Below are 22,213 nucleotides of genomic sequence, written 5' to 3' on the forward strand. Positions count from 1 at the left end.
ACTTCTCAACCTGATTACTTATTTGCTTGTTCACCCCCTTTCCTCACTCTCAGTGTAATAGTGGCTCCATTAAAGCTGTGTGAATTAATAAGTGGGAAGGTCATGCTCTTCACCTGATGTTTGCCTTAGAGGTGATCACATCTTTCAATTCCAGTGGTTCAAGACATTTTCCAATCTTATACTATTTGTTGTCCAGAATCAGTCAACTTTTCCCATCCTGAAACGCCCATCACATCTAGACTTTCTCTACAGGTTCAAGCAAAAGTAGGCTTACAGTTGCTCATATGGAAAGTAATACAATAGTTAATACACAATAATAATACAAGAATAAACTTTTGTGTACTCACAACTATAAACCTACTTTTGCTGCACCCTGTATTTCCTTTCCATGTCTGCTTGAATACCAGCTAATTCTCACCTAAGTCCACCTCTTCCTTTTAATACTTTATAAAGGAACCTGTGCTAGTTATTAAGTTACTGTCTTTCAGCTCCAAAACCTCCCTTCTACTTTCCACTTTTGAGATACGGGAGCTGGGATTCTGCATATAACATTTCTCTGCTGTCAGCGGGGTCTATGTTTGGCTCTGCCCATAAGGGCCACCAGAGGGAGCTAGTGAGGCCGGAGGAGGAAGAAAGGACTCCTGTTGGCTTCCTGTTCCTGTGAAGTCACCCCAGCAATTCTCCTACATCCTGGCAATAGCAGTTCCTTCCTGTAGCAGGAGCTGAATGCACTTGGCAGTTTTTTTATAAAAAATTTTTATTGAGACTTCCAGCAAGATGGAGGAATAGGAGGACGCACCGTACCTCCTCGTACAACCAAGATTAGAAAACCAATAATTTACAACAATAATTTACTATCAGAATAACACCCAGATCCGGCAGAGGATCTATCAGAATGGAAGTCGGGCAGCCAAGAAGTTGAAGTAGACACGTTCATCCGGACTGGTAGGAGAAGACCAGCCAGGCGGGCGCGGGGCTGGCTCGGGTCGGCGGCACGCGGAGGTCGGGTAAAGTTTGGCGCAAAATTGGTGCAAAAGCCATCCGGGGGCGCAAGAAGGCAGCGGTGATCCCTGAGTACGCAAGCTGCGGCTGGCAGACCCAGAGGGGCAGCGATTGTGGACCAGGGCAGAACTCGCGCCCAGAAACCCAGACAAGGGTCCGAGTCCAGGGGAACGGAACTACCGCCATTGTTTTCTCCCGTCCCGCTCCCGCTCCCGCCCTACCCCCACATATAACGTCACATTCTAGCAACTGGGGTGCCCAGCCCCAGTGAGCACCTAAGGCTCCGCCCCCCACCGTAACAAGAGCAACCAGACCGGGAAAAAAAAAAGGAGAGATAGGGGGAAAAAAAAGTGTTTTCAACAGAGCAGATCAGTCCCCCAGGCCTCATCCTTTTGAGCGACCAAGAATTAGCCAATCTATCAGATGCGCAGTTCAAAACACTGGTGATCAGAAAGCTCACGGAACTGGTTGATTTTGGACGAAATTTAGATGAAAGAATGCAGATTACCATAAAACAGATGCAGGAAGACACGTGGAGGAGAACCAATAGTGAAAGGAAGGAATATGAGTCTCAAAACAATACAGTGGACCAGAAGGAAGATAGAATCAACCAAGCAGGAAAGCATGATGAAATAAGAATTCAAAAAATTGAGGAAAAGATTAAGAGCATCCAAGACACCTTTAAACGTTCCAATATCCGAATTATAGGGGTACCAGAATCGGAAGGGGAAAAGCAACAGATTGAGCACGTATTTGAACAAATAATAAAGGAGAACTTCCCCAATCTGGCAAAGGGAACAGTCTTCCAAGAAATCCAAGAAGCTCAGAGAGCCCCAAAGAAGTTGGACCCAAGAAGAAACACACCAAGGCACATCATAATTACATTAGCCAAGGTAAAAACGAAGGAGAGAATCCTAGAAGCAGCAAGAGGTAAGGGGACAGTCACCTACAAAGGAGTTCCCATCAGACTGTCAGCTGATTTCTCCAAAGAGACCTTACAGGCAAGAAGGGGCTGGAAAGAAATATTCCAAGTCATGAAAGACAAGGACCTACATCCCAGATTGCTCTATCCAGCAAAGCTCTCATTTAGAATGGAAGGGCAGATAAAGTGCTTCTCAGATAAGGTCAAGTTAAAGGAGTTCATCATCACCAAGCCCTTAGTTTATGAAATGCTAAAGGGACTTATCTAAGAAAAGAAGATAAAGAAAAGACATGTATAGTAAAAGGTCAGCAAACTCACAAATATTAACAACCACACCTAAAGCAAAACCAAAAGAAACTAAACAATTAGAACAGGAACAGAACCACAGAAATGGAGGGCACATGGAGGGTTAGCAGCAGGGGGGTGGGAGGAGGAGAGAAGGAGAAAAGGTATAGAGAATAAGTAGCATAGAATGTAGGTTGAAAATAGATAGGGGGAGGGCAAGAATAGTATGGGAAATGTAGAAGCTAAAGAACTCATAAGTATGACACATGGACATGAACTAAAGGGGGGGAACGTGGGTGGGAGAGGGGGTACAGGGTGGAGGGGAGAGAAGGGGGGAAATGGGACAACTGTAATAGCATAATTAATAAAATATATTTTTAAAAAATTTTTATTTATTCATTTCTAGAGAGAGGGGAAGGGAGGGAGAAAGACAGGGAGAGAAACATCATACATAGGTTGCTTCTCACATGCCACCAAGTGGGACTTGGCCTGCAACCCACACATGTGCCCTGACTGGGAATCAAACCAGTGACCTTTCAGTTCTCAGGCCAGTGCTCAGACCACTGAGCCACACAAGCCAGGGCCACTTTGAAGTTTTTTCCAATATTTGCAGAAACAGCTTCAGAGTGTCCCCCTCAGAGACACCAGCACCAACTGGGTAGCACCCCTTTTCTCAGAGGTGTTGGTCCCTCTTCCAAGTTCAGAGACATCAGCACCAGACTTGGAGGTCTGAGTGTCAGCTCTGTAGGGCCCCTCTCCTAAGTGTCTAAGTTTTAGTAATTCCAAACTCTTCTCTTTGCTCTCCTAGCTCTAAGAATTACAGATGCTTCCTGCTGATATCCCCATGATATCTCAGAGGGTTTTTTTTTTTACCCTTCCAGTTATCTAGTTAACAACTCTATACTTAGTTAACCATTCCAACCATTCTTTATATTAAGTTCTCCCTGTCCAATGGCTGGTGTGGTTTCTGTCTCATTGGCTGGACACTGACTGCTATTGAAATTGGTACTAGTAGTGATCCCAGGAAGTAACCTCAAAAGATAGGATTAGGAAACTGGTTTGGTTGTGCCATTGAGTTTGAATGTGTTAAGCTCCTTGCCAATGAGAAACGTGATGCTACTAATCCATGGCATGCTGTGGCATCGTGATTAATCAAATTATCACCTAGGGTTATTTGTGATAAAGTGCCAACTAGAGCAAGTGCCTTGGGGGCCCAAGTGGTTGTTGCACTTGACTGTTGTAGCAGTGATGATGACTACAGGGATTTGGTGTGGGAGGAATTCTTCTGAATGTATCAGAGTCCTTGAAGTAAATGACAAATTTCAGTCTTTAAACTCCTCCCTCAAGTCATGGTCAGAGAATCATAGACATTCCATGATAGCCATAAAATAATGTCTTATTTCTTGTAAACACTAGGCTTATTTGCTGGAGATAAAATAAAAAATTATGCATGGTGCAGAGTTACATCAGTTTAATTTAGTCTTATTAAATCTTCTGTGATTGAGGAGTGGGACCCTGAAACTTGGAATGGGGACATCTAGTTTGACTTTCTTCTAGGTTCTCAGAGTCTCCTGTATTCTGCTAGCAGACAGGAAGGAGAGCAAGGGCCAGCACCTGGGAGTTTTATGGGCCAGGCTGTCACTTCCAGTCACATTTCATTAGTCAGAATTCAGTCACTACTATCTGTAAGAGAGCCTGGGAACTATGGGTATTGGTGAATGAGTAGTTTATGCCACTCAAAATTGGTCACTAGGGACATTTAAGATAGAAGTTTTAGGAGAGTGATGTAGACAGGATAAATTATAAGAAGTTAAGAAATGAATAGGTGGCCAGGAAATGATAGCTACTCTTTAATATGACTCTAATGAGACAGAAAAAGATAAACCTGAAGATAGAGGAAGGAGGTAGCCAAGCATGGAAAGCAGTTTCAGTTGTTGGTGTTTTAGCTTAGTTTTGCTTTTTAATTGATAGAGAGTTGAGTATGAGCTTGCAGTCTCAGTGAACAGGAGAGATAAGACATGAATTGGCTGTGGGCTGAGGGAGGCCCACATTAAATTTATTTAAAAATTTATTTATTGATTAGGCCCTGGCTGGTGTGGCTCAGTGGACTGAGTACCAGCCTGTGAACCAAAGGATCACTGGTTCGATTCCTAGTCAGGGCACATGCCTGGGTTGCAGGTCCTTAGTAGGCGGGTATGCAAGAGGCAACCACACATTGATGTTTATCTCCCTCTTCCTCCCTCCCTACCCCTCTCTCTAAAAATAAATAAATAATTTTTTTTTAAATAAAAATTTATTGATTGAGAGGGAGAACATCAATTTGTGTTGTTCCACTTATTTTTGCATTTGTTGGTTGATTCCTGCATGTGCCCCAACTGGGGATGAAACTCACAACCCTGGCATATCAGGACAAGCTCTAACCAACTGAGCTACCCGGCCAGAGCCAGAGGTCCACATTTTCAAGATGTGAGGAAAAGATAGATTCAAATACAAATTATGAGGCAGAGAGGAGGGAAGCTGAAAATTAAGTTGGTTTCCGTGAAATGACAAGGAACAAGAAAAAGTTTAGGGTTTCAAGAGGACCCAGTTGAAGTAGGACAGCAGGATGTGTACTGAACCAGTACGTCCAGTTTTTGTGACTTTGTTCCATAGCCAAGGAGTGAGAAGAGAGAAAGCCCACAACTTGGTTGACTCCTTCAAGGTGGGGCTCATCAAATCCAGAATCTTTGGCACCGAGAGGGTGGCCTGGAACATGTGTACCACAATTAGTGATCCTTGAGGTTACTGTTGTTGCCTTTCCACTTTCTATCGTATATTTTGACGTCCTTCCTTCCTCTCTCCTACCCTAGTCTCCAGCTCTCCCTTTTCTTTCTTTTTATTATGATTGTTTTATATTGTATTTATTTTCAGAGAGACAGGGAAAGAGAAAGAGATACATTGATGGAAGATGCATCGATGGGTTGCCTCTCACATGCCCCTGCCCCCCAGATGGGGACCTGGCCAACAACCCAGGCATGTGCTGATGCAGAATGGAACCAGCGACCTTTCAGTTTGCAGGCCGGCACTCAGTCCACTGAGCCACACCAGCCAGGGCTCCAGCTCTCCTTTTTCCTATATTTTTACTTAGGTTTTCCAATAACCTCAGTCTGGTGCACAGACCCTAACTGACCCTCAGTGATTCCTGCCTCCTGGTATACACACCTTTGTGTAATCCTCTGCTCTTGAGTTAAAATGGGACCTGTGACTTTCTTCTAATCTATGGAATATGCCAAAGGTGATGGGATGTCACTCTTGTTACATATACATTTGACCCTTGAACGATGTGGAGGCTGGGAGCGCCTACCCCTGTGCAATAAAAAATACATGTTTCACTTTCGACTCCCTAAAAACTTAGTGGTCCCTTGGTATCCATGGGGAATTAGTTTCAAGATCCAGGCAGATATTAAAATCCGAGGATGCTGAAATCCCATATAGAAAATGGCATACATCAGCCCTCCTCATTGTGGACTCCCAACTGTGGATGAAAGGTACAGGTATTTATTGAAAAAAAAATATCTGTGTGCATTTCAAACCCATGGTGTTCAAGGGTCAACTGTGAAATAAGTTACACTATATAAGTGTCTTAGCAGACTAGAGGTATAGACTCGCCCTGTGGGCTTGATGAAGTAAGCAGCCATGTTGGAGAAGCCCACATGACATGGAACTATGCTACCCTCCAGGAACTGCAGGTGGCTGAGGGACACCTCCAGCTGACAGCCAGCAAAAATCACAGGGCCTCAGTCATATATTCCCAAGGAAGTCAGTTCTGCCAACAACCTGAATGGGCTTGCAAGCGGATTCTTTCCCAGCTGAGTCTCCAGGAGAGACTGCAGCCCGGCAGACACCTTGATTGTAGCCTTCTCTGAGACTTGATGCAAAGGACTCCGCTGAGCTGTGTGGGGGCTCCTGACCTGGAACATGTGAGGTAATGTGTGTGGTCCTAGGCCGCTAAATTGTGGCAATGTGTTACACACCAATAGAAAATGAACTCACCGAGAATTCCTGAAAGACACTGGGGCCATGAGGCGTGAACTTCACATGAAGTGACACCTAGGATCACGGAGTTGGGTGAGAACGGCCTGCTCATACGGGCCCCCCCCCTCCGCCCCCGCCCACACATACAACTACCGGGCACTTTGAAATTCAAGGCAGTAGTTAACAGGCCCCTGGCTTTCAAAGAAGATTGTGTCCCCACACGCACTCCTGCTTGCCCCGTAAAATGCCTGCCTAGTCAGTCATCAAGAAGAAGATGAAGTCTGGCCCTGGAATTACAGACTGCAGAAAATCACGAAGTCCACCATCCCAACCTCGGTGCTTGGCACGGTGCCCGGCGCAAACGGGACGCCCAACAAATCGTTTGCTTGAAAAGGAACAGAAAGACCTCAAGACCTCATCTGCTGCCCTGTCATTGTGCAGAACGGACCGGGCCGCTTTAGGGGCTGCAGGGACTGGCCGGCACCCTGCAGCAGGTCAGACCAGACCCGGCGGCGGGTCGGAGCGCCTTCCCGGGCCCAGGCCGAGGGGGCGCTGCGGCGGGAGGCCGCGGCGGCGGGGGCAGGGCGGGGCGGGGCCGCCCCCAGCGAGTGAGCTAGCGCCGTGCGCGCGCCGCCGCCGCCGCCGCCGTCGCCACCTCCGCTGCTCGGCCGGGTCCGGTGCTGCGCGGCCGGCCCGCGGGGCGCGGAGCCGAGGCCCGCGGCCGGCCGCATGAAGGACTGCGAGTACCAGCAGATCAGCCCCGGGGCCGCCCCGCCGCCCGCCTCCCCCGGGGCGCGCCGCCCCGGCCCCGCCGCGCCCCCCGGTCCGGGCCCCGGGCCCCCGCCGCCCTCCACTGCACCGCGCTGGAGCGGCAGCGGCAGCGGCAGCGGCAGCGGGAGCATCGGCCACCGCCCTCGGCGCAAGTGGGAGGTGTTCCCCGGCCGCAACCGCTTCTACTGCGGCGGCCGCCTCATGCTGGCCGGCCACGGAGGCGTCTTCGCGCTCACGCTGCTGCTCATCCTCACCACCACGGTCCTCTTCTTCGTCTTCGAGTGAGTTCGGGAGCGCCCCCGTCCCCGCCCCCTCAGGCGTCCCATCCCCTCCAGCCTCCTCCATCCCCTGTCGCGCATCCCACCCTCCCCAGCCTTTGATGGGCACCTGAGCCTTCTGGGCCTCGTTGGGTACCTATCCCATCCCACTTCCCCGGGACTCCACCCTTCCCAACACCTGACAGGCAGCTTTCACTCCTGGCCCCCCTGGGGCCCGCATCCTCTCTGTACCTCCGAGTCTGCCTTCAGGCCTCTCCAGCACCTTGAATACCTCTTATCTTCCTCCCTGGTCCCCGTCCGCCCTCCCAGCCACCTCACCCTCTGTGGCCCCGCCCTCGAACCCCCATCCTTCCCTGGCACCCTGCCTTTGCCAGCAGCACTGCCCTCTCAAGTCCCTTGACCCCCATCCTCTCTGCCCTCTCAGAATCTTCCACCCCCACCCCAACCCTCCCCGGCTCCTTGGGCAGATCCCCTCTCCTCACCTATCCCCAGGACTGGCTCTGGCCCACCCCCTAGGTTCTTCCTGACTAGGAGGCATGTTTTCTGTATATTCCTTCCAGGTACCTTCTGAGATTCTTCCATGGCCTTTGGCTATATATTCCTCACCACAGATTTCGTAGCCATCTTCCCCACTCCCTTCAGGGTCCTTCTTTCCGGGGTCCCCTTGCTCATCTCTGTACTCTCAGACCCTCTCCCCTTGCTTCTCCCTCATGGCCTGGGTCCTCAGGCAATCTTCCTTCAAATGTAGTATCTTTGGGCCTCTCAGGCCCCCCTTTCCCTCTCCAGCACCTTCTCTAGAGCTTTCTGTCCTTCCTCAGTCTCCTCCTGTCTCCCACTAGACTTCTCTTAAGCCCCTGTCCCCCACCTCCTGACCTCCTGTTTTTTTTTAACCCACTTAACATTTGGAGCATCCCTCTGGCCTGTTCCATGGCTGTAGTGCCTCTTTATTTTTTCGTAGAGTCCATAGTACTTTCATGTGACAAGTCATGTTTGCCCCTGTGGATTTTAACCTCTTCATATCCCCAGGATTGGCCCACATGGTACCCCCAGTTTATGGATGAGGAGGGGACACCCATCATTTTACCAGGGTAACATTTGTATCAGAAGTTTTCCACCCTACCCTTGGTCTCTAGCTTCAGCCACTTGCTACGTGATTCCTTGCACGCATACATGTGCACACACATACACACCCACTGCACGCCGTATGAGCTTCACTTCCCCCTCCTAGTTCCCCCCATTTTTTGTGGTCTTACTTCATAATACAATGTAGTTGAGAACACCATGTCTAGAGCCAAGAGACTTGGTTCAAATCCCAGATCCACCACACACTAACTGTGGGACTTTGGGGCAGTCACTTCACCCATCAGAGCTTCAGTTTCCTCATCTGTAAAGTGGGGAATATAACACTACCCACTCCCTAAGGTTGTCATGAGGTCACACACTTAGCTTTTAGCCTATAATAAGAAAATGCTGGCTGCTGCTGTTGTTGTCTTTGCCAAAAACTCATCCCCGGGGCCTGTGGCCATGATGAATGAGTCTGCTACAAAGACACCAGTCCCTGGGGAACCCTTTCCAGCTGCCTGATTATGAATCTTCGACCTTGGGTTTTGTGCCCCTGCCTTTTTTTTAATCCTCACCTGAGGATATGTTTATTAATTTTAGAGAGAGGAAGGGGGAGAGAGAGAGAAAAAGAAACATGAATGTGAAAGAGAAACATTGATCAGTTACCTATGTGCCCTGACTAGGAACCTAACCCACAGTCTGTTGGTGTATGGGGACAACGCTCCAACCAACTGAGCCACCCAGCCAGAATGGGTTTCCCCTTGAAGCGAGGAGAGGAGTTCCTACCACTTAGCTTCCCCCTTTCACCCTTCCCTTCTGAGTCAGGGTGGATACAAAGTTCTGGGATAGTTTTAGCAAGCAGAAGCTCTGAGGGGCCCCCAGTGACGCCCCTCCTACCCTACCCCCCTGTCCCACAGCTCTGGGCTGAGTTTCACATCTGTGTTGCTGAGACAGCCCACAGGGGTGTTTTGATAGTACATTTTCCAGTATCCTGCCCAGGTCTTCCCACCAGGGCTGCCACAAGGGCAGGAGGGCAGGAGGAAGCGGTGCTTGCCATGGGTTGGCCTCGTGACCTGCCGTGTGGGATTTTGTCATTTCGGAAGCAGGATGTTCTCTGGGCCGAGTGGGTGTCTTCACTTGGGACAGACTTGACCCCAGAGAAGGAGGAAGCAAGGAATTCTGAGTTTGGGGAGAGCTTGTGAAACATCTTGTCTTTCTCTTTGCTCCTCCTTACTTGGGGTGGTGGACTTAGCAGGGAGGTTTGGGTTCGGGCCAAGAGCTCACGTCAGTCTGGACTGGGATGAAAGCTCGGTAGGCAGCTGGCATAATGGGAATGCTGTTGGTGAGGGTGCTCACCTATTGCTCTGGGGAAAGGGAAAGGTGGCTCTCTAGGTCCTTCCTGCCGAGAATGGTTTTGCTCTGTTGTTTGGTTTGGCATATTATTGCACAGGCCTCCAAGCAGGTCTTCTGCCCTGTTTCCCACCACAGAGAACAGCCAGAGTGCATCTGTAATTGTAAGTCGGACCTTGAGTCCTCCCTGGCTCCTTGGATGAGAGCCAAAGTCCCGATAACGGGCTTCCTCCTGGTTTCCATCTCTTCCTGCTACCCTTGTGCATTTCCCTTCAGGCACACTGGACTCCTTGCACACTCCTAACCCCGGCCCTTACACCTGTAGGTAGTAGCCTCAAGGCTCACTCTCTTCTATCCTTTCTTGACTATCCCCATAATGCAGCAAATGAGGGCCTGTCCCAAATTCCCTCTGCCCAGACTTACTGTTCTCATCTGACATACCATATGTATGCTTTTTGTTGTTTCGTACCTTTCTCCATGGGAGCAAGACTTCATTCTCCTCACTGTGGCATTCTTAGCGCCTAGAGCAGGGCCTGGTGTGTAGCAGACACTCAGTACAGTAAATGTTTGTCAAATGAATGGACAGAGCATTGCTGGGAACCCAAAGACCTCAGTCCCATCCCTGGCTGGGTGACCTTGCATCTGGCTGTGGGTTTTGGAGTCCCCCTTTGTAAAATCAGAGGGTTGGGACTTGGTGTTTCTGAGGGCTCTACAAGTCTCCAATTTCAAGTCTCCTCTATCCCCCAAGAAATCTGGTTGAGTTGTCATGTGGGTGACATGGAGGACTCAGCTCTGTTTGAGGTTCGGATCTAGGGAGCACGAAGATGTTTGGAGCAGAATGTGTCTCACTTGGAGCTCTTGGCCTTGACAGTCTCTGCTCCTCAAGGGATGCACCTCTCTGGAGGCCAGAGCCTCCAACGATGGAGGCTCCAGAAGGAGCATGTAGGTACCCACATGTTTGCTTCCTGCTGTTATGTTAGCTCCTGGAACCTTGACTGATTCGGGCCTCCCAGTGGCCAGTCATCTCCCAAATAGCAGCTCCTCACCCCATCAGGTGCCACTATGGCTCTGGGAGGGAAGGCAGCAGAGGGCAGTGGTTAATAATACGGTTTGGCCTCAAAATCAGTCTTGTGCACATGGTGCTCTGTAAGCCAGCTAGGGTCAGGGGCCTGACAGAACTGATTTGGGACACCGGCCTTTGGGCAACGATGTCAGTGACTGGACCGTGCTTTTCTCCAGCCCCCTTCTGAGGGGACTGGGGACCTGGCTGATCCTATTCATTCCTCAGGGTTTAGCGTAGGCATCTCCTTAGCCAGCCTGTCTTCCTGACTGTTCTACTGCCCTCCCCTTACCACTATAGCCTGCAAGGCTCTCTGTTTGCGTATCTGTTCTCCTCATTAGACCCTAAGCCTCATCGAGGGAGCAGGGGACCCCTGTCTTATTCACTGCCAGTATGCCTGCTGCTTCTTGAAGGTGTTGCCTGGCACATAGAAGGCCTCAGTAAATATTTGTGGAGTGAGTGAGTGAGTGACTGTTGTGGATGCTTCATCTCAAGTGACATTCCAATTGGTTGGTAGTAGCTGCCTGGGGCTCTGCATTTAGGAGGATTCTGAGGCTGCACTAATTGTAAGGGTTAAGAGTGCTGGGATCTACTTACCATATCTGCCATGCCTCAGGGTGAAAGTGCAAAGATTAATTAGTGATGTCAGGCTCCTATGGGGTGTGGCTGCTGCCTCCGGGGAGAGGCTCTGTTCAAGAATATGGTGCTGTTTGCTGGGGTGACAACACCTGCCTAGTGCCCTGTGCCCAGGGAGCCCTTGGGGTAGCTGCTCATCTCTCTCTCTCTCTCTCTTTCTCTCTAGCTGTCCCTACCTGGCCCACCAACTGACCCTTGCCATCCCCATCATTGCTGCCATCCTCTTCTTCTTCGTCATGAGCTGCCTGCTACAGACAAGTTTCACCGACCCTGGGATCCTGCCCCGGGCCACCGTCTGTGAAGCAGCTGCCCTGGAGAAACAGATCGGTGAGGCTTCTACTTCAACTGAAGCTGTGTCCCCCAGGTCCATGTGCCCTGATTTGAGAGGAGGCTTGGTTTTCCCTTCCCAAACTATGTTAGGCGCTAGGGGTCCAGTACGAGCAAGGCAGGCGGAAGCCAACACTAGAATGGAGGAGACAGATGATAAATAAGTGAGCAGATAAACAAGAAATGCTAGCAGGTGAAGGCTGTGATGGCAGCCAGCATAGTATGGAGTGCTTCCTGGGTGCCAAGCACTGTTTTCACCTTTTTATATGCATGATCTTATTTAATTAGTCAATAATCCTATGAGGTGAGTACTGTTTTTATTCGCCTTTTATGATTAAATGGAGTCTCAGAGAAGTTAACTAAATGGTCCAAGATCACACAATAAGTGGAAGAGCTGGGATGAGGCCCCAGGCATCCTGACTAGAGCCCCTGCTCTTAAACATTCAGATACATTTATTCACTGACTCATCAAACATTTATTGAGTCCCTCCTGTGTGCCAGGTACTTGTCTAGATGCTGGCAATACAGCGGTGAACAAATCTACAATAATCTGTGCCCTCTTGGAGCTGACATCCTAGTGGGGAGAATAAAACAGTAAACAGCGATGGGATGGAAGACCTAGGGTGTGAGACAGAGAAGGGGAAAGCAGGGAGACAGGACGAGAGCTGAGAGTGTATGGTTTTAAATAGGGTGTTCAGGAAAGCTTCGGGAATGAGGTGGCACCTGAGCAAAAAAGCAAAGACCTGTAGAGGTGAGGGGTTTAGCTGTGTGGGGGTCTGGGGGGAGAGCACAGTAGATATTGGGAGTGGGGTCATTTAGATTAGGTGCTCAGGAGAGGCCACTAGGAGGAGGTGGCACCTGAGGTGAGCCCTGAATGGTGCAATGGGGCCGGTAATAAGTGGTCTGTAAATAGGAAAAGCAAAAGTCTGGAGTTGCAAACAGATTGGCGTGTTTGAGGAACGGCAGGCAGGCCAGTGTGACCAAAAACGACCTGTGTTCCCAAGCACCCCAGATGGCCTTTGATTCCTCACAGTGTGAGTCCTGCTGGGTGGCTGGGCAGCAGGGATCCAGGGCCTTCGTCTCATCTTGCTTCTCCCCAGCTCCTTCCTGCTGAGAAGTGACGTAGGTATTTGCACACCTCACTGGTTTCCGGTTTGTGGTTGGCTCCTTCCCCTAAAGGGGTGGCTTTCAGAGAAGCTTTTAAATACCCAGCTGACCCTGAAGAGACCTGTGGCCTATAAATGTCAGAACCCTGCTGCACCCGTCATGGGAAGTCATCACACTAACTCTCCGCAGCAGCCCTGGAGGGTTGTGGGACAGGAGAGGATGTTCTCTTGCTCTGTCTGTCCTTCGTCTCATACTCTGCCCAGTCCCGTCCTTAGCCATGCCCTCGGTTGTTCTCTTCTTCTAGCTTCCTTCCCCCTTGCATCCCTGGGTCACTTGGCCTGGTTTCTGCTCTGTCAAACCCCAAGGTCTGACCTGGGCCAGTCTGCCTGGCAGTGGGGAGGCTCAGCTCTAGCCCCATTTCTCCTCCCTCCTGGTTGGGGCCAATCAGGAGGCAGGATTATGGTTCAGTGCAGCCTGGGCTCAGGGGTCTGGCCACCTAGAATGCCCTGCCTCCTGTGAGCTGTCTGGGTAATACTGACAGCAGTAATCCTCCATGTTTGGGGAGGGCTTGGCTGTGTGCTGAGGGCTTTCCTTCCCTTATCCCCTCAAATCCTCACAGCAGCTGGCTGTGCCGATGCAGAAACTGAGGAACTGAGGCGGGTGCTCACAGGCCAGAGGGTGGAGGGGCAGAGACAGAGTATGTGCCTTGACTCCCAAACCCCTTGCTTTCATTTCCGAGATTGCCACATCCTTGTGTCTCAGCTCAAGTGTCCCATACTTTGGGAAGCCTTTGTGACCCCAGTTGGGCCACACCTTCCACAACACATTCCGAAAGCACCCTGTGGTCTTGGCCCTGTGCTACATAGTGGTCACTCGGGAATTGTCGGGCAGGCCAGTAGCCTTTCCTAGACAGTGAGTGTCTCGTTCACCCTGTCTGCTCCTGGGACAGCCTAGTGACTTTGGCTCAGTGTATGAGCCTCCTTGCTGTTCCCATGTGATGGGTGGAGAGACAGTTGGAACTTCTCCCAATTAAGCATCATGGGTTTGATCATTTATGTGTCAAATCATTTATGTGTTGATTCCTTATGCTGACTCCTGAGCGTGTGTGCATTGGGGGACAAAGACAAGCCTGACTGGCTGCTGCGGGTGAGGTCAGGCTTTGGAAGAGGATCAGGGAAGCCAGGAGTATCTTCCACCAGGAGGATATGGGGAGGCTTCATGGAAAGTGCACTGAGCCAAACCATCAAGTTTAGGTGGAGTTCAAGTGCAGAAAGATGTGTGAGGGGAGTCCTTTAGGCTGGAACGGGAGGAGGGGAGGATGGAATGGGAAGAAGGGGGTCAGGCATGGGACCCTGATTAGGCCATGTCTGCTAGGATACGAGGAGCACTTCAGAGAATCTGGGACATTCTTGTTGGAGGGTGGGGTAGAGGCAGTCTTGTGGGGTCCCCATGTCAGGGTTGGAGACTTTCCTTTGAGAACAGTTGCCAAGCCTAGAAAGAGGCATCTTTGTGGGCTTTGAAGTCTCCAACTTGAACAGGAGGCTTCCAATCAGAGGGAAACATTTTCTTGGAAAGGACTAAGGTCACTGAGCCTTTTTGTGAAGGTTGGGGACTGGCTCTGAGGTCATGATGCTGTCCATCTGAACATGAACTGACTGCCTGGGCACGGGTCTATGCAGGCTGTGCCCTTCTCACTTTGGCCCCAGAGGCCGGCAGCTCCAGCCCCCAGGATCTGGCCCAGAGCTCCACCCCATAAGTACTGTCTGAGGTTGGATGACCAGGACCTCCCAGATTTCCCAGGACTGTCCCTGTTTTACCACTAAAAGTCTCCTGTTTTGGGAAATCCCTCAGCTACAGTGCAAGGGCAAACCGGGCCCTTGGTCACCCTGGTCTGAGATCCTGAGTTGTCAGCTGGCATGCCGTGCAGCTGGGTCACCCTGCAGGGCCACACAGAGCCCAGGCACACTGGACAGTTGGGAGAGAGTCAGGGGTTGGAACATTGGCACATAAAGCTCCTGGTATGATAGGAGATGAGAGAAACATCTAAATCTGATTGACAGGCACTCATCTGGACAGTCACGACTGACAGGACAGACATGAATGCCTCCTCTTCCTCTACCAGCACACAGCAGGTCCCAAACCCCATCCTGTCTCCAGGATATCTCCCCTCCAGTCCTTCCACAGCCCCGGGATCGACTTCACCCTGACTGGCTCTGCTGACCAGGCCTGGACACCTGGCTCTTCCTTCAGTCACGGTTGTCTCTCCAAGACTCAAATTTGACCATGACCCTCCAAGGCTCAGAGCTTGGGTGACTTCGTAACACCCTCAGCAGTATTTCCTAAAGATCGGTCCGTGGAGTATAACCTTTGTGACTTCTGCTCTTTCTGCACCTCACCATGTAACTGCAGTTCTTTAGCATTTTCCTTTAAATGGCTTGCTTTTAAATGTAGTTTACAAGGAAAATTTTTTGCCACCCCTGTAAGCAGAAAGGCACTTGTTCTGCATAGAAGATAAGCATAAAAACAAAACCTAACAATGTCAGGGAATTGGTGGTGGTTGCAGTTGCCTGCTGAAAGCAGCCGCTTGGAGGCCTGTGAGGATCACAGGTGTTAAATATGAAAAGCTGAGGCTTTCCCTTGATGGAATGAAAGGCTTGAAAGAGAACTGAAAAGTGACCTTCGTCTTTCTACCAGCTTGGACAAACCTGTGGAGGCTGCAGGGAACGGGACTTCCATGACAACAGATATGTCTGGAAAGCTATAGTGCAAGGCCATTTTTGCTGGCTATAAGCATAGCTCTTCTTAAAGTTGAAGGTGTTTGTGCTCGAGATGAAACTGAGTTCTGTCTAGGCAAGAGATGTGCTTCTGTGCACAAAGCCAGGAACAACACAGTGACTCCTGGTGGCAAACTGAACGAAGCCAGGGTCACCTGGGGAAAGGTAACTCATGTGCATGGAAACACTGGCTGGTTCATGTTAAATTGCGAAGCAACCTTCCTGCTGAGGTCATTTGGACACAGAACCCATGTAATGCTGTACCCCTTGAGGATTTAAATTTATTGAAAAGTAAATAAAAAGGATTTGTACTCACAAAAAGTGGGGGCAGGAATTAACTTTCTCATCATGCAATTCAAGGGTGCTTTGTGTCATGGCCAGGAAACAAACTATAGTATCTTTCATCTTCCTGAAAACGTGCTTGTCTGCAGAGGTGTGCTTGCCTGCAGGACCAAGGCAAGCTCCAGCCCACCCTTCCCCCATCTCTTGCCACTCTCCAGTGCCCCCAGCCACACAGTGCAGTTAATGCCTCTGTGCCTGTGCTCACTGCCACGTCCTCCCCTGGAGGGCCCAAGGAGTCCTGCTTTCTGATCTAGCTTAATTTTTTTCTTTCTTCCTTCCTTCCTTCCTTCCTTCCTTTCTCTTTCTCTCTTTCTTTGATTTTATTTATTTACTTTTAGAGAGAGGGGAAGAGGAGGAAGAGAGGGACAGAAACATTGATGTGTGAGAGACACATCGATCAGCCGCCTCTCATACACCCCCAACCAGGGACCTGGCCCACAACCCAGGCACATGCCTTGACTGGGAATCTAACCAGTGACTTCTCGGTTCTCAGGCTGGTGCTCAATGCACTGACCCACGCCAGCCAACGCACCACTTGCTTTCTTGAATGCTGCCTCCTGCCCTACCATATTGTCTATATTTTCACAGTGTTGAATCTAGACGCCAGTTAATACCATTAATTTACTAGCTGTGGGGTTGGATTTTTTCACTATGTCATCTCTAATTTGCATCATCATCTTACAATGTTGATAATATTACCCAGTGAGGATACTGAGGATCAGAGAGGTTGAGCAACTTCCTCAAAGTCACAAACTAACAAGAGACCAGCGCAAGTTTCAAAATGAGATCAGGCTAGCCCCAGAATCACCAGGCCTGATTCACAGTGCCTCTTCCACTGACTGTAATTATCCACTTTCGGCTCACTCTGCCCTCAGGTTGAGCTCTTCCCCTATTTCCTGGTTACCACTGAGCCCATACTCGGCAGGGACTCCATAAACCTCTGGAATGAACAGGAATGGTCAGATTGGGATTACAGTGACCCAGCACTCACAGCCTGAGAACTGGGACTGACTGACCTTGAGCTGGCCCGGAAGCCAGACAGACCGCAGCCCTGCAGTTGCTTCCTCCACAGGTGGGGACAAGAGAAAGCAACAGGGCTCAGCAGAGCGAATGAGATCCCTCCTTCCCTCACTAAAGCCTTCTCAGAAGGTCATGACCTTCTGAAGTCTCAGAGGGCTTCCGAGCCAGCCACTGGGCTTCATTTACAGCTCTAGCCATTGGGGTTCTGATTGCAGAATGCCTGCCGCCTGCTCTTCTCTGTGGGTTGTGGCCAGGGTGTGGAGACCCATAGCAGGTCCCTCGGTCAGGAGGAAGGTGTCTGGAGACTTACTTGCTTCTCATGGCCATTCAGTGGGAAGGACCCTTTCTCCCCATTACCACCTCCCCAGGGGCACAGCGCCTCCCTGGAAGGCAGCAGGACAGCCTCACTAGCAGGAGGGGGCCTTTTTACTTTCTGGGGAAAGGCCTAAAGCAGAAAGAGCCCTGGCATGGATCTTAGACTTCCTTAGACTCCCTTAGAGCCCTGGCATGGATCTTAGACTCCCTTAGGCAGGGAGAGCATCTCTTATACCACTCTCTTCATGTCTTCCACATGTATTTTCTGAACTGGTAACCAAAACAAACGTACCTGACTCATCTATATATGCTCGCCCCTTCTCGCCTCACCTGCTACCCCCAGGCTCTTGTACAATAGCTTGGCATAGTAGATGCTAATGTTTGAAAGAATGAACAAATGAATGCCTTCAAAGACATGGGTTCTCATTTCAGCCCCATTTTATGCTGTTGGAGTGAAGTCAGTTTCCCTATCTGTAAAATGTGGGCACGTATTTCCTTGCCCAGCCCAGAGCACTTCGGTGCATCAAGTGAGACAGGGAATGTCAGTACACTTTGAAAACTGTTTTCTCCTACTGAAACATAAGAGGCTTGAGCCTTGTGGTAAGGAATGGCAAATGGACTTGCCAGGGCACTGACAGTCTACCACTGATAGTGGCTGCTGGGAGGAGTGGGTTGAGAATTCTGAGGCCAAGTCCAAGGGGGTGAATGGCCAGGACTGTTTGGCCTGAGAAAAAGCAGTGGACCTCTGCTTGTCTCCCCCTGCATGGAGTTCAGCCTCCTTTAACTCAGGTTGTTTAGGGTCCTGCAGTTGGTGACTCATTCAGCGTCTGGGTGGCACCGTTGCTCCAGCTTGACACCTTCTCTCCTTTGCCCCTGGCTCTTGGCAGCCTGGGGAAGCTGCGTGTGCAGAGCTCTCCTTTCTCTGAGTTCTAGAGGAGAGGTCCTGGCCCTGAGGCCAGAACGTGCTGTGGAGGAGAGGCTTAGGCTCTCCTCCGCCCTGGGGAGGGCCCTCGAGTACTGCGGTGCTTTCAGTCCTCAGGAGGGTGTGTGGCTGTCCTTCACGCACAAATGGGCTGTGTTCTGAAGTTTCTTTGTAAATCAGTTGTTTGGAATGTAGTGTGACATACAAAAAGCCATACTAATCATAATGGTTACTATTTCTTAAGTTCTTGCCAGGTACTATATACACTTGACTAAATACACTTCGTGAATTCTCACTTAACCCTCCTAATGACACTAAAAACAAGGCAGAGTTGATTATGTTCCATTTTCATCTGAGGATACAGGGAAGTTAAGCAACCTGGCTCACATCACACAGCTAGGAAGTGGTTGGGCCAAGATTCATACCCACACATCTGAGCACAGCCACAGCGTGCTCTGCCAGGGCCGCGGCTCCCCTGAATCCAGCGCCGTGCTCAGCCGTCCTTGCAGCATCTCAGCCAGCCCTCAATACCAGCCTATGAGATTGAGACTGTCTTACCTCCATTTTATGGGTGAGAAAACTGAGTCCCAGAGAGGTAAAGGGACTTCCTTAAGTAACGAATGGGTAACAAAACCAGTATTTGAACCCAGCGTTCCAGACTCCAGAGCCTGCGCCTTGCTGGCCCTCGTGAAAATAGCTTTTAGTAAGTACTCACTGGGTGCCAAGTCCTTTCTGTGTGCTATTTCTGATCCTCACAACCTTTCTAGGTAGTTGTTACATTTGTCTGCTTTTACAGACACAGCAACAGGCTCACAATCACAAAGGCTAAGTAACTGCCCTGAGGACACTAGCTCATAAATGGAAGGGTTGGAATTTGAACTCCAGGCCTGCCTGAGTCCAAAGCACATTTTCTTTCCTCTTTGCCTGTTGCCTATAGTTCATAGGCCTAGGACTGACTGTCCTTGCTCTCAAGGGGGGTACCGTGTAGTTGGAGAGACAGTGTACACACATAGCAGTCCTGTCATGCTTCAGTGTGGAGCAGCGAGTATGTTCACGTGCTGTGTGCAAGGCTCAAGAGCCCCTGAGGCCTAAGTGGTCAAAGAACCTGCTAGAGATGGGACAGGTCTATGGCAAGTCCTGGGGAGCAAAGAGAAGCGAGGGGCTGGGGCTGGGTGGGAGCAGGGGCAGGAAGCCGTGGGCTCCAGTGACTCATGGGGAAGAGCCATTGGACAAAAGCCCAGAATGGAGGTTGGGCTCAACTGTGAAAGGCCTTAATATCAGGAAAAAACATTTGTCCTTTTATCTTGATTTTTAGGGGAGGCGAGTGAAGGGTGTTGAGCTGAAAAGTGACTCTAAAGGGGTTATTTAGAGGAATGTGCCAGTGTGTACAAGAGGGAGTCGAAAGGCAGAGGGGCTGGGAGCAGGGAGTCCTTGGGCTGATTGGTGGTACAGGCCTGGCCTGGGTAGGCTGTTGGAAGTGGAGAAGGAAGTGGCCAGGCAGGGATGAGGGAGAAGTGTCTGCAAAGAGACTCCAAACTGGGTTCTCCTGCCTCTTCCATTTACTGGCTGTGAGTCCTTGGGCAAATTCCCTACGCTCTCTGGGGCCTCTCTCTCTCATTTGTAAACTGAAGGGGTTAGAACAGAGGCCGTGAGCAAAGGGACATTTATCAAGTATCTGCTGTGTGCCGGGGCTGTGCCTTCTGCTGCTTGAGATTCCTGTCAACTCTTGGATTGTGCCTCCTTCAGTAGAAATAAGGAACCAGGCAGGGATAAATAATAGTCATTATAACACTTTAAAATTTACAAAAAGACCTCAACCCCACACTTTGGAAATTTGGTTTCACATCCTGGTTCCGCCGCCTACTATCTGTGTGGCCTTAGACAAGTCACTTAACTTCACTTTAAAGTCTCCTTAACTGTAATCTGATGATAATTATAACCTAACCTCTTGTGATGTTATCAGAGTTAAAAAAGATACTGTATGGCCCTGGCTGGCACATCTCAGTGTATTGAGCACCGGCCTGTGGACCAAAAGGTAGCTGGTGCGATTCCCACTCAGGGCACGTGCCTGGGTTGCAGGCCAGATTCTCAGCTGGGGGTGTATGAGAGGCAACCAATTGATATTTCTCTCACACATTGATGTTTCTCTCCCTCTCTTTCTCTCTCCCACTCCCTCTCTCTAAAAATAAATAAGTAAAAAAGATACTGTATATAAAGCCCTCAGTGAAGTGTTTTCTTTTCTGTGCCTTTTCCCTTCTTTCTCTCAGTAATTCTATGAGCTAATAATAACAGTGCACACTTCTTAAGCATTTACTTTATGCAACTTCACATATATTAATTCATTTAATTCTCACAAGAACCTGGTGAGGTGGGTACAACTGTCCGCATTTCCGCACTGAGGAAACAGAGGCACAGAGAGGTTAAATGATTCGCTCTGTCACACATCTAGCCAATGGTATAATCAGGAGAAACCCAGCTAGTAAGAGGTGGAGCCAGGATTCATGCCCCGTTCTATCTGTTATTCCCATTTTACAGATGAGAAAACTAAGGCTTGGAGAAGTTCAGCCTGACACACAACCAGTCAGTGGCAAAGTCAGCTTCCAGAGGGTGTCCATTGGCCTCAGTCCCTCTGCCCTTTACCATGCTGCTGGGTTTTAAGGGAGAGATGGATGCTCAGATGCTTAGTTCTACTCCAGACACACGGGTTGAGGTGATGGTGAAACAGCCCAGCAAAAGTCTATCTGGCAGCTGGAGATATGACATTTGAATCTGCTTCACCGGTGCCTGCCGAGCGTCTAGAAGAGTGCCTGGCATGTGGTTTGTACTCAGTGATTAGTAATGAGAGGCAAGTGGTCAAATTGAAAGTATCTGGGGAGTAGGTCCAGTGGAAGTGATGGTTGAGTGCTGGGAATCACAGGAGCCCTACGTGACTCAGAAATCTGTCCCAGAAGGGACCACTGCTCTGGAGACTTGGTGCTCTGTGGCGGGGCACCAGGAGGCTCGGGGGTGGAACTGTGGGCTTTGTATATGGCAGACCTGGGTTCAGATTCCTGTTTTGCCAGCATACCAACTACACAACTTCAAATGAGACCTTGGACCTTGCTTTTTTTAGATTTTTACTGAAGTGTAATGGGCCTACCCAAGTGTACTAATCATATGTATTCTATATATTCATATAGAATGTAATCACCGTTCAGATCAAGAGAGTACATGAGTGGTGTCCCAGGAGCCCCACCTTTGTTCCCCTTTCTGATCACTGTTACCCCTCCACGGGTAATACCGTAGATTACTTTTACCTGTTTTTGTGTTCTTACACGTGTGTTTTTTTCATTTTATACAATGTTGATGAGATTCACTCATATTGCTGTGTGTTGTTGAATATATCATTCTCACTGCTGTATTAGAATTTCATTGTCTGAATGAATACGACACTTGGGTGAGGACCCAAGGATATGTTTGCTGTTTTTTTAGAGAGAGAGTGAGAGAGAGAGAAACATGGATCAGTTGCCTCCTGTACATGCCCCGACCAGGGATTGAACCCACAACTTTTTGGTGTATGGGGTGATGCTCCAACCAACTGAGCCACTTAGCCAGGGCTGAATATGAGAATACCACATTTTTTTTAATGAAAGTTAGGATTTTTTTTTAATTTATTTTTAGAGAGGGAAGGGAGGGAGAAAGAGAGAGAGAGAGAAACAGCAATGTGCAGTTGCTGGGGGCCGTGGCCTACAACCTAAGCATGTGCCCTGACTGGGAATCAAACCTGCGACACTTTGGTTCGCAGCCCATGCTCAATCCACTGAGCTACGCCAACCAGGGAGTATACCACATTTTAAAAGAAGATTTTATTTATTTATTTTTAGAGGGAGGGGAAGGGAAGGAGACAGAGAGATAGAAACATCAATGTGAGAGAGAAACATTCATTGGTTGCCTCTTGTACATACTCCAACCCTGGGCCAAACCTGGGAATCCAACCGGTGACCTTTTGCTTTTCAGGGCATTGCCCAACCAACTGAGCCACACCAA

At 49.6% G+C, this 22,213-nt stretch overlaps 1 protein-coding gene across 3 annotated transcripts in view; it reads left to right on the top strand.

Annotated features, from left to right (window-relative positions):
- The first annotated feature begins 6,856 nt into the window (after positions 1 to 6,856).
- The window catches only part of ZDHHC18 (zinc finger DHHC-type palmitoyltransferase 18), a 28,010-nt gene continuing 12,653 nt past the window's right edge, over positions 6,857 to 22,213 (top strand). For 2 of the 3 annotated variants that reach the window (XM_036025571.1, XM_036025569.1), the window contains exons 1-2: positions 6,857 to 7,275; positions 11,547 to 11,707. In XM_036025571.1, the coding sequence (XP_035881464.1) occupies positions 6,953 to 7,275; positions 11,547 to 11,707 (484 nt within the window). In that variant the 5' untranslated portion in view covers positions 6,857 to 6,952. The remainder of the gene's footprint in view (positions 7,276 to 11,546; positions 11,708 to 22,213) is intronic. The other variant, XM_028511589.2, reaches the window with a different exon arrangement.

The sequence above is a fragment of the Phyllostomus discolor genome, chromosome 5 (genome assembly GCF_004126475.2).
Source record: "Phyllostomus discolor isolate MPI-MPIP mPhyDis1 chromosome 5, mPhyDis1.pri.v3, whole genome shotgun sequence".
Lineage (NCBI taxonomy): Eukaryota > Metazoa > Chordata > Mammalia > Chiroptera > Phyllostomidae > Phyllostomus > Phyllostomus discolor.